The sequence below is a fragment of the Ambystoma mexicanum genome, chromosome 8 (assembly GCF_040938575.1).
Source record: "Ambystoma mexicanum isolate Mex_15411 chromosome 8, UKY_AmexF1_1, whole genome shotgun sequence".
Taxonomy (NCBI): Eukaryota; Metazoa; Chordata; class Amphibia; order Caudata; family Ambystomatidae; genus Ambystoma; species Ambystoma mexicanum.
In genome coordinates, this window is record NC_090929.1 from 1086527823 (window position 1) to 1086540766 (window position 12944).

General features: G+C 46.2%; 1 protein-coding gene across 6 annotated transcripts in view; it reads right to left on the reverse strand.

Annotated features, from left to right (window-relative positions):
* The window catches only part of PAX7 (paired box 7), a 170683-nt gene that overhangs the window by 142694 nt on the left and 15045 nt on the right, over positions 1-12944 (reverse strand). For 2 of the 6 annotated variants that reach the window (XM_069611085.1, XM_069611080.1), the window contains exon 4: positions 7988-8122. The exons of 2 other annotated variants lie outside the window; for them this stretch is intronic. In XM_069611085.1, coding sequence (XP_069467186.1) covers positions 7988-8122 — 135 coding nt within the window. The remainder of the gene's footprint in view (positions 1-7987; positions 8123-12944) is intronic. 2 more of the 6 variants (XM_069611082.1, XM_069611081.1) reach the window with 1 other exon arrangement.

The window sequence follows — 12944 nt, forward strand, 5'->3', positions numbered from 1 at the left end:
TTCATGTTACCCAAATACCTTTACCCTTCTGCCCAATCTTGTTTGTCTTTCTCTTGCTCTCCCTCTCGATTTGCTGATTTATTTGTCTCTCTTTCCCCATTCGTCCCTTTATTTATATCTCCCACTTCTATCTCGCTTCATTCTTCCCCTCTCTACATTGTACCCTCCTGTTTCTTCATTTCACTTTTCCATTAACACTCTTTCCATGTCACTAATTACTCCTATCTTTTGATTCTACTATAACTGCTTTCTACCCTTGTCTCTCCTCTCTCTTTATTTTTCCAATGCACTACCGCTACCATTTTCCACCCTTTCTCTTGGCTCCACTTTTCCCACTGTCTGCACCAATTTCACCCACTCTCTCTATATTGCCTCTCTGTCTCTTTGGTGCCCAGTATGGACATGTCTCAAATTCCAAACACCTCCCCTCTTCTCTCTTTCCCCTCCCCTATCTGCCTATCCCGCTGCATTTTCACTGCTAAAAGATTGTACCTTCTGCTCAGGTATCCCCTCTCGCCCATTTGCTGCACTTATCTCCTTTCTCCTTATCTCTTTTACTCTTGTCATCCCTCGTGCTTCCCCCTGCCCAACCCACTCCATCCTCATCCCATTTCTATTGCCCAGAACTGCAATCCCCCCACCCCCGCTCTCTCTCGGACTCCCACTCCGAATCTATACCTCCTCAGTATGCGGCGGAGCCCTGTCTCCAGTCCCCTCCACATCTCCTGCTGCCCCCCATTATTTGCACTGATCCCACTCAGAGCTAGCACAAATCCCCTCTCTGTGTCTCATTACTCTGCCCACTCGCGTTAATCCTCTGATCCCTCGAGTGGCTCCGGCTCCCTCTAAACATACATTTACAGACGAGATGTTGGTTTAATCAATGCAGATTGTTTCTTGGTACATTGGCGGATATCCCCCTCACCTCTTCAGTAAACACGGCTGCAGGTGAGACACCTACTGTATACACACACACACACACACACACACAGACAGCTCAACAGCTTTGCTGCAAAAACTGCAGAATATGCTCCCAACAGCGCAGCCACAAGAATACACACACTGGCTCATGCACCACGTCCTTCCGTTCATAAGTTTGCCTCAGTGTCTAAGCCCACACTCCCCTCCCCCTCCTCCATCCACCAAAGCATGTCCCCGGCCATTAGGGTCTATCCTCTCCAACAGGGTAGTAGACTGCTACAGCCGCTCTACCTCCTTAAGTAGGGTTACCCCACCAGACTTGCCACTCTCCTACTCCCTACCAGTGTCTTTCTCCCTCTAAAAATGCCTCTCCTCCTCCATCAGTGCCTCCCTGTCTCCAGCATGGTCTCCCTGCTTCCATCATTGTCTTTCCAACTCCATCCTTATCTTTCCAGTTCCCCTAGTGTATGTCCACGTCATTTAAGTGCCTCTTTCTAACGCCTCTACTCTTCCAACGCCCCTCCCTGCACTAATTTCTCTGTCACTCAAAACCCCTACATCTGTGTTTCTCTCCCACACAATGTGACTCCCCTTCCAGTGTCTCTTCTCCATTCCCCAATCTCTCTCCCCTGCGAATGCTCCTTCCAGCAATTTCACTTCCTAAACCATTGTCTCTTATCTTCCAATGTCTCTCCAATGCAAATAGTTCTCCCTCCTACTGTGTCTCCCCACTTCCAGTGTTCGTAGGTCACCAAGGTGTCTCCCTCCATGAATGTCTCCTCTTTCAATATGTATCCCGCTAATAATGTCTCTCCATCCAGCAGTTTATACCTCCATCAGTCTCTCTCTTGCGCCAATGTCTGACATGTTCCAATGTCCCCCTTATCATCTCTCTCTATCTCTTCACTGTTGTCTCTAGACTTCCCATACCCCTCAATGTGTAAATGTTTCTATCCTACCAATGCCCTATCAATGTTTCTCCATCCATCAATTTCCCCCCTCCTCCCCAATGTCTCTCCCAATTAATACTTCGCTTTCCAGCAATGTTTCTGCCCTCGAATGTCTCTCCCCGTCATATTCCCCACACCAATAATGTGTTTGATTCCACCAAAGTGGATCTCCGAACTCCAGTGTTTGACCCCTTCCAATGCAATCCCCTCCACCAATGTCTTTCCCTCCACCAGCGCTCTCCCCCCCTTCTGAAATATCCCCCCATCCACCATTAGCTCTTCCTCCAACTGCGTGAACCCGCCCCCCTCAACCCCCATCCTCTTCCACACACACACGCAGAATCAGCTCGTAGCATTTGCAGTGTGTATTCTTCACCCGGCAATCTCCCCCATTGGCAAAGCCTCTTAGCCAGGGCTCCCACTTGTCAATCCCGGGACCGGGAATCGGCCCTTGCTCGTCTCTGGGTGTGCGCTCCGCTCATACATTAACAGCGCGTGGTTTTCTGCAACAGTGCAGTTTCCTGGGTGAGAAACGTGCGCATGTTACCCCCTCCCCCACTCTTATGTTCTCAAAGCCACTTTCAATTCCTTCATCCGGTGTGTATGTATGTATACACATGTATGGGCTGGCCATTTCTGGCCCTGCTGGCCTCTCTGTCCTCTTGGGCTCTCTGGCACTGTGCCTTCTCTGTCCCAGGACTGCTTCCGCTGCTAGAGAGGGTACTTAAGAGCGGGGATCAGGCGCAGGGGCGGTGGAGGGAGCAGCCATGTGAAGATGAAAGTGTGAGAGAGGAAGGCTGCCTTTAATGAGCTCTGAAGTCCCTGTCCTGGGCGGGTGCAGGGGGCGTCCCAGTAACGCCCCTCCCCCACACTTGCCACTGTAAATGGCCAGTCACTGCACGAAGAGAAGGGGTGGGGGAACCCCAAGAATGTGTTCTCAGAAGTCCTCCAGAGGAAAACAGGGGCATTAAACTTCCAGAAAGACACGGACATTTCCGCCAATGTAATTTCCCCGTTTTCAAACCCTGCGCCGCCCTCGCGTATTTTAAAAGCCATGGACAGCAATAAACACAGCCTTAAACCCGCCAACAACCGCTATTAGTTCCCCGGCACAATTGAAACACACTTTAAACGGGAACTAACGCGCTTTCGCTTTTTGTTTTTCCCCGCGGCACATTTCTTTCATAAATCACTATTTTACTGAATCACAGCAAAATGGCAAACACAGTCTCGCCCAACTAAAAGGACGTGTATAAACTCTCATTGATTGAAACAAATTACAATACTATTTCATAATTACTTCTACGCAAAAGTAAATAAACCTTTTATTTTCAAAGAACATGCAAACTAAGAAAACATAACGCACATTTTACTTTTTGTTTCCTATCTTCATACACACCAACACACACGAAATGGGCACTGAAATAAATAAACAAACAAAAAAGCAAGCACTCGTGTTAATCAAAATGACAAAATCCTCGAACGCTCGAAGAAAATAAAAATAGAAATGAAATCCTTCGAATTTTACTCTCAAATGGGTTCTCCGACCTTTCAATCCTCTCTCTCACATCCAGGCGTAGTTCGTTTCATTAAACGATGCAAACGGGAGAAAAAAAAGTCTTAAAATTGATTTTTAAAAAGACACTTTGACAACAAAGGGACTTATTTTCCAAAAGAGCATCCCGGAAAAAAGGGTTATTCTTCGGCAACAGACGGTGCTCTGATATTACTAAACTATCTCCCAGCGGGGAGTTTTGAATAATTTATCTCCCTTTCTCCCCGGACTCGGCCCTTTGTGCAAACTTTCCCTGCTCCTCGCAGGTTTTTAAATGAGAATAGAAAGCCCCCCTCCCACTCGCAAGGACCCTTTCTTTCCCAGAGGCCTTTTTTTAGGCAGTCTATTTTTTTTTAACTGTTTGCTTTTTGTGGTGTCAGAAACCGCGGCTTCTGAGGCTTAAATAAACTGGGGCCATTGAGCCGAAGTTCATCTCCAAGGGACGGGACGGAGCCCCTTTCAGCTGTAAGCGCCTCTCTGTGTCCGGCCATTCAGCGGCAGACAAATGTTTGCACAGGTCAGGCGAGCGCTCCTCATGCGAGCCCCCGCCCGCCAAACATTCACATTTAAATATTGTCAGCCGCCTATCTCTCTCTTCATCTTCGCGCCCATCACGGACGCATTGTCCCCGTGCGCTGAAAAGAAATGAAAGAAAAGGCCTCTGAAGTGGCGGCACGGGAAAAATCAGGAAATCAAGTGCCCGATGCCCCTGCAAGTGAGAAGTTTGCGGGGTCCCCGACTGCCGGGGCCATGCTGCTAGTAGTTGATTCAGGGGAGAGGAAAGGGCAGCTCCTACGGTAGCGACCGCTATATGTACCGACGCAGAAAACAAACAAAAAACAGCCACTATTTATAACTAGTGCTCGAGAAACCGGCTTACTTTTCAAAATCTCTAAACTCTGTTGCTTTTTCGCCCGGAAACGAATGAGGTTTTGTTAAATTTTTAGCTCATCACATTCTCTTAGTCACAAAACGAAACTACAACGCGACAGGCAAGGATTAATTTGCACGAGTACACTCTTAAAAGTATTTCATATAGAAACATTATTTAAAAAGGGTAATCTCAGTGTGCACACTATAATTACATCACGTAACTGTAATATACATCACGATTATTAGTATTGCGGAAGGAGCAGGGATATATTTACGTAAGAAAATAAACTTTTGGAGGAGCTGTCGTTACTCGGGAGAAAGCAGCCTGTGATGGAGAAATCTTTAAAACGTCCCTTTTTGCAGAGCGTTTGTCTAATAAGCAGTTCTTTAAATACATCGAGTAACGTGAATCGCCGTAAACACACACACCTGTATTTCAGGTGTATTTTATTATCTAAAACCAGCAGCTCTGCATTGACATCCCAAAGCTAGCAGCCCCGACAGGCTGGCATCTTTCAACTAAGTTTTCCCAAAGGAGCAACAGAGTGGGCCGAGGGGGCATTAGGCGTTGAATAACGCATTAGATTTCAATTTGTAATCCTTCCTGTCTGCCACCTGTGCCCCTGCCGCCCAACTGGTGCATTACGGGGGGAGAGGTGCCTTGGTCTGGAGCGCTGGAGGTGTGCCTGTGGTGGTGGGAGAGATGTCTGCACCGGGGCAGGGTGGAGAAGTGCCTGGGCTGAGTGATTTAGTAGGTATGCGGCGGGTACTCACTGCCTGCCGCTAGCAGTAGCTCTGAACTGATATGTGATGGCGGAGCCGCAGTGTCTGTGCTGCCAATAGGGCTTATACAGTGATTCAATTGAGCCCCGAAAAAGACCCCCAAAAACGTCTAAAACAACGGGTACCAGAAAGTGAAAGAATTGCAATGACTGCCCAGTGTTTAAAATATGGCTTGCGGCCGTGGAGCTTTAGGAGTATCCCAATCCTGCTAAAGTATGCGTATTTTCATTTAATAATATCCCCCGAGATCCTTTCCTCTATCATCGTGACCAAATCGGGACTTTTACAATCCCAGTTGCTATTTTGACCTCCATTGTGTAATAATCCTTCAGTCAATAAAGCGTTTTTTCCAGAATTATAAGTGAAGTATGTTGACTTCCAGGAACACGGAAGGAGGTCTACATTTGAGTGAGGCCCTGCCAGTGCGCTCCGATAGTAGTGGCAGCAGTAGTGTACGCACCCTGCTGGGGCCGCTGCCCCGCATCTAGTGCTGCGTGCACTGCTGCTGTGCAGAGACCAATTGCTGTAAGTACTGATAAGCGGTGCTACTGTCCTGAATTTGCTGTCCATGCTGCTCGTATAAATTGCATTCTAACCTGTGAATTTTGCTTATGAACTCCCCCTGGGCTTGATTTACAAAAGCCTTTTACAATGGCGCAATTCCATTGAAAAACGCTTTGTGAATCCGGCCCAGGTGTCATGTGTTTTGTGAGCCGTGCAGTGCCGTTGATGGCTGCGCTGGGAGCGCGTTGGTGCTGGGAGCTGCATTTTAGCTGCAGGCACTGCATCCAGTCTCTAATTGATATTGAAGCCCGCACTGGTTAGCTGTCAACCCCAGTTTCAGGGGACCGTTTAGGGAACAGGGGAACAATCTGCCGAACAACAAATTCATTTAACAAACCTCAGCCAGCCCACACCCAAAACCCCCTCCCCAATGCCAATAACTGGTGTAGTCTGGGGGTGCGAGCAAAATTCACACTGCTCGCATGCAGACAGCCTAATGTTATGCCATGCAATATGATGAAACTGTTCACGTATAGAGAGAGACTTTCTCAGCCTTAGGAGACAGACACCCAGGAAGGGGGGATGCGATTCGAACACAGCTCTCTGCGACCCAAAGTGACACCCCTGTGAGACGGATGGTACACGCAAAAGTTGGCGAGCTCCACGGAACGCTTTCCGGGGACGGTCACAGCATTCCAGAGAGTGCACAACTGGACATCCTGACGATTGGGGATTTTGTGATGGCACTTAATACCGCTAAATAATATACAAGTAAACAGCGCCGCCCACCGAGCCTGTGGTAGTCCTATACACATTACAGGAGTACTAAAGGCTATAAGCTGGGCATATAATAGTTTTATTCAGATCGCCTATACAGTCTACATAGAACAATCACCTACAGACCTATTCGCCCACTGTGCCATATTCACTGTATATATATGAATCACCCATACATTGCGCCCGTGTCGTATTCTTCCTAGTAAGTGCTTTATAATGTGCCCTGAAAAAGGAACTAACCCACGTAGCCATGGGACACCCAGTGCTCGGATGTCACCTATGGGCACCCTGGCATTGAAGCTTTTATCCGGGAACACTAGTACTCAATGATAACAAAATGACCAGCGCCATCCCATTGTGCACCCCCGATATGATCACCCTATAATTGCCACCTCCAAAAAAATCACATTAACATTAGCATCCCAACATTGCCTGCTCACTGCCACGGCAACATTACCACCCAAAACCACCTATCTCTCTAAAACGCTGCCCATGTCACAACCCCAACGACATGGCAAAAACATCCCCGTCCTCCAAGGTTACCGCCAAGTATCACCACCGCACAATAAGCAGCCTGGCCCCATCACTCAGAATGGCATCACCCGGCGCTAAGCATGAACACAATTTCGGTGGAAATTCACATTATGCCAGCTAAGAGAATGGACGGTCACTTCACAATAAGGACACACCACTGCTGTGAGACGCTCTCCTTTACCCCCATCCGCCGCCCCCATGCGCTCCCAAAAGCAACAGAGAAGACCGGCAGTCTTTGCGCATTCACGGCACCCCCACGAAAGCTAAAACACACCTGCACACTAATTGCTGCATTGTAACAAGAACACAACATACAATATATCTACTTATTAAGTTACTGTAAATGATCACAGAAATGAAGACAAATAAAACATTGTTTTCGTTTCAACATAGGGTGGTAGTGTCTACACTGGGAATTAACGTATTATATAGTGCATAATGGTTTAATATACACACACACACAAAACATATATTTGTGGTTTATATACACGAAAGGTTGCAAATAAATGTGTTTGCTATATATAGCTAATCAATGTCGTGTTTCATAAATCTATAAATGGGTACACACAAACATAAATAATGGCGTTCGTAGTGTATTCTTTTATATTTCTTTGCAATTATAGTTAAATATATCTGGAGATGTTTACATTTATATATAAACTAGTTATATCTGTGTTTGTGTGTGTATTTATATAATCAAAGCATGTGCTTACATAAAAGCGCATGTCAATATATTATTTTCGGTATATGCATTTTGTTGGGTATTGTTTATATTAAATATGAGTGGTTTATACACATATCACGGAACATACATTTCTTTGTGCAGGTTATCTTTGCAGTTTGGAAGGGCTGTCTCTCTTAACAAGGAGCGCAGGACCATCTCTCGGTAATACTGAAGCTACATCTCGATCCTTCCACCCTAACATTATACCCGCATTTCCAATAGTCCAACGTATTTCGATTATTCCATCCGTATTTCGATTTTTTTTCACTCGCATTTGGCATAGTCCAATCTAATTTCGATTATTCCACCCGTATGTCCATCATTCCACCCGCATTTCGATACTTGGAATATTCGAGCCTTCCCTACCTTTATCTCCCAAGATGCCGTCGATGCTGTGCTTGGTTTTCTTCTCGCCTTCCTCCTCCTTCTTCTCACACTCCTCCTCGTCTTCTTTCTTCCCGAACTTGATTCTCAGGACCCGGCTAATCGAACTCACTAAACCTCGGAAAGCAAAAAGACATGGGGCAATATAAGATGCGTTCGCCCGTTGCACTCACTGACTACGTCCTCGCTAGCTGCGCCCCAGGAATGCTCTAGCAATGCCCTTGTGTTTCTAGGCGGAGGTTAGTCCGAGCGGTATATTACCCTTTCGCCCCCGGGAGTGGTAAGTAAGTCCGCAGGTACGCGACCTGAGCCCCCACCCCCCAGCCTCCCACACCTTGTGTTTCGAGGTTGGCTAGTCTTGGATAAGTGAGTCCCCTTGGCAGGTTGGGCTGAGTGTAACGCTGTGTGGCAGTAAAACACTTCAGCACCGGTCCGGGAAGGATGTGCTGAGGGGTCCCCTGGTTGTCCTGGGCTAAGGTCGGTAGGTGACCACAGACCACAGGCTGTGCCAAATGTACCCAGCGTTGCCTGTCCTAACGCTCACACACTACTTGTCGGCAAGAGTGTGGGGGCGAGGGGGCGGGTGGCTGACTGGCAACCGTTTTTTTTACACGGACTTGTCCTGAAATCTTACTGTCAGCGCCCCGTGGCCACCCTAGAGTTCGGGGAGTCCTGTGAGTGTACTAAACTCCCAGGGCAAGATCCCCTTATCTGCAATCCATACAATGCACTCCCCCGAGGCTTCAGAAGGGTGCCAGTGTCGCTGGTGTCCCATTTCCTGCTCTATTTAGTGGCAGTGCCTACTCTGCTCTCTGAGGCTCGTAGGCGCTTAGGTGACACCCGGGCTCCCAGTATCCTAGGTTCCCTCAGTGTCTCAAGACTTAGCATTCCCAGTAGCTTTCTGTGTCCCGAGTGTTCCCAGTGTCTCAGATGCTGCCATTTCGGGTGCAGGCAGTTTAAGAGGTGCTGTCAGTGCATGTGGTGCTCTCAATGCGTGTCTCGGGTACTCTCATTGTCTCATGTGTTTACATTCTCTTGAGTATTAGCAGTTACAGGTACTGTCAGTGTTGGGGGCGCTGCCGTTGGCTTGCGCGCTGCTGTTTCGGGTACTCGCAGTGTCTTAGCTTCTGACAATGTCTCAGTGCTCTCAGTGTCTCTCATGCTCAGAATGTCTTGGGCGCTGGCAGTGTCTCAGGCGTTGGTATCAGTGTCTCAGTTGCTGACAGAGTCTCGGCTTTTGTAAGTCTCTGAGGTGTTCTCAGTGTCCAAGATGCTGCGGGTGTCTCAACAGCTGTTGGTGCTCCAGTTCCAATAGTGTTTTAGGTGTCCTCTGGTGGGATCACTTTCTCAAATGCTGACAGTTTTATAGGTCTGCATATCGGCTTGTAAAGGAAAAGCAATGAAGCCTTGATGCCTAGTTACAGTAAATTGGCAAGTGCAGTGTTTTAGGGAAAGGGAGAAATGCTTCATTTCCCTACATGTAGTTGCGTAGGTGTTCTCGACTTCGCAAGTGCTCTGACTACTACAGGTGTTAGCAGTGTCTCCTGTGGTCTATGCATGACGGGCAGTGTCGAATGCTCACTTATTGCCTTGGGGCTGGCAGTGTCGCATATGTTCGCACGCAGTGTCTGGGGGCACTTATTGTCTTAAATGCTGGCAGCTTGTCTGGGGTTCTTGGGTTCTCTGTGTCACAAGCCCTCGATGCTATCTCTGCGCATCATTAACTATGTGTCTTATCATGTTCTCCTATGGATATATATGGTAAGAGTGCCCTAGGAGCTGACATTGTTTTAGTTCTATTTTTTTATTCAGTGTTAAAATTAAAATAAATATCCACAATTGTGGAACACAGCTAGAACCCCGTAAATAAGTTAAAGTCGCATTGTTCTCTAGTATAGTCCCTTAATAATTTTACATGGACCATAGAAGTATTGTAAAATTCTAATGTATTCAGACAATTGAACTGACGCGCCTGTCAGCAAAAGAATAAGGTATATCGTCTACTAGACACCATCTCCAGAAAAAAAAGCATTTGCAGGATTTTTTTCTGAAAATCAATTGCAGCCTTAAATCCTTGAATACACTTGTTGCATTTATAGTGTCACAGGAACAATAAACCGAACAGAATAATAGCATATTAATAGAATTTGTTTTATAAATGTCATTGTGAATAGCCCGGCAACCAGTGTCAGCAAGTGTAATTATTAAATATTTCTTCCTTTTAAGTTAAAGGAATACACATAAAAGAAGTCCTCATTCTGTATCACATTCCAATCCTTAATTTTATCTATCCAATTAACTTAACCATTCATATCTTAATTGGACAGAGCGATTGTCTCGAAGATAAACAAATGTGTCGCAAATTTACAACAGGGTGCTTGTATAGGAAATAGTGTTGCACCGCCAGTAAATTAATGTTTGTGGCCAGTACAGGCAATGTAAATTAGGGTAATTTACACTAGCTTATTTTTCTACAAAGGGCAGTTAAGTGAATGGCCAATGCAGTTGTCAGTGAGACAGAGGTATGTTTCTAATTCAGGGCATTTATAGAAATTATTTTGACTTAGTCAGCATTTAGAATGTCTTGTTTTTGTGGGTGTTTAGTTCGAAACCTGGACCTATTATTTATGAACTTTTGCGAGGAGGATAAACTGCCCACGCTCCCTGGATCATCTCGGACTCACTAGCTTCTCCTAGTCGCTCACCTCAATTTGGGGGAAAGCGTGTGTGCCCCGCTGCCAGTATTCCTTCCCACCAAAGATAGCAACTCTAACCACAAACCTTGACATTGGTGAAGCCTGCACAATCCAGGGACGCCTATACTCTCCTTTAAATGTGACTAGAATAACATAACACTGGCTACAGTGGTTCTGTGGAAGCTGAAGAAGCATCACTAGGTCATACTGTAATACAAAAAGTTGTAGAATTACCCACAGCAACGTGTTCAGTATAGTGCCAAGAGTTCTGGTGTGCAGGCATCTCCCTCTTGTCACATTTCTAATCCTCGGATACTAAACTGCTGGTCCAATTTGTATTTTCTGATGAAAGGCACTGAGCCGCTGACCGAATTAAAAACAATACGTGTAAATGCATTGCTGGCCATTCCCTCCAAAATGAGGACACTTGAGAGTTAATCATATGACTTCAAAATTCCCTTGGGGCTGTCCGAAGAAAAGGAACCGCGTTTTCCCGTAGCGCTGAATAAGATGGCGTTGCCTGGACAGCAGTGTCCTCTCTTCCTGTTCATGATTTGTGTCACGTCGTGTTCTCGCGCCGCAACGCAGTACAGAAGCCTACGTTATCTCCGGCCAGCTTCCGGTCCTGAAGCCGGCTTCAGAAGTAGACTAGAAGGTTCCACCGGAAACTCTTCTCAGGTGCGCTGGTGTTTCTGTCTGTAAGAGCCCTCTGCTCAACTGTGGGCACTCGCGGGTCTCTCGTCAACTTTTACTTTCCGGGTCGTTTCAGAAATACGGCTGGTGAAACAGACTTGCGAAGTACGTGTGTGCCTTCTGATACAGACCCCGCACCCCTTTCGAAAACTGAACACAGTTAGTTCTGTAGTATTGACACCATCGTTGTGGCATTAACGGTAGGAATCCAACGTGAAACCGTATGCAAACACGAGAACGTTATTTTAAAGTAGGGCATCCGCTAACTTTATTCATTTACAATGTCGACTTTTCGGCCTACTCGCGAATTTACGTATTTAATTGTTGTCTAGGATGCTTGAGGTGCATTCATGAAGTTAGTGATTTAAGTTTTGTGACTCGTCTGCCTTTGTTAAAATCTGGAGTGTGGAGTATCCCCGCTGCTCACTGTTCCTCTGCTAGTGTTAGTGTCCAGGTATTCTAACGGTCCAGATTTCCCATGGAGTTTTTCAATGCCTCCCCCCTCATGGAAAAACTCGCTGTAAAGCAGACCCTGTACTGCTGTCGATGTTTTGAGTGCATCAGCTAGTTGCAGCGTGTCTAGTGCTTGCATTGACTCTGGTGATGGCATGGTCCTTGCATTTCCTCCCTTCCTGCATACACACAATTTTTAAATTGACAATGATCAGTCCTATCCACTTACTGGATTTAGTGTTCCGTCTGCCAAAGATCACACACCCTGTTACCAGTGCTTTACACCTTCTTGGTGATAACCCCTTCTAGAGAGTGCAGCTAGGCCATAAATATGAGACGTTCGTGGGAAGCCTCCCAAGAATGCCTCTCCAAATGCTCGGCCAGCAGGTGCTCTGATGGCCGAGTTCCACTTGTAGGGATCTCTTGCCTTGGGTTCCCAGGAAGATTCTTGTAAACGGACACCTTTTAATCGAGTACCTATGGCTGTGTCTTTACATTTGGAGGTGTTCCTTGACCAATGCACCTCATCACACTGCATCACTGGTGTCCTTTTGGCTGAATGGGATTTCATGTCTAGGTATGAGAACAGGCAGTAACAAGGGATGCTATGTAAACATGGCTGTGTTATCACATATCTCAAAGATATAGAATGAGATTGTAACGCCTAAGGCTATATATTTTTCATATATGCCACCATGTGGTATTATATTTAGTTATGCTCATCCCATCCTATTTACTTTGCGTTCTGGGATTTGTAGTTTTTATTTTCCTAGTTCCAGGACAGCACCTAGCTTCATAAAACAAAAACAGGACTGTGTGTGTGATACCTGAATGGCCTGTTGGCATGTTCGATTGTGCAATATGCATGTGCTGCTCTTGTTTATTAAATAGCGTGAAAGTAGTACACAGTAGTTCTTTTCTCACTTAATGTTTTTCATGTGCCACAATCTTTTTATATCTGGGACGTTTACATATCAAGTGCTTCACTTTTAGTGGTCTCCCATCCAGACACTGCTGCAACACACGCGCCTTAATCAATACCAGTTTTATTAATTTGCCACATAGTTCAATACAAAAGGTTTCCTTGAGTTCTAGAG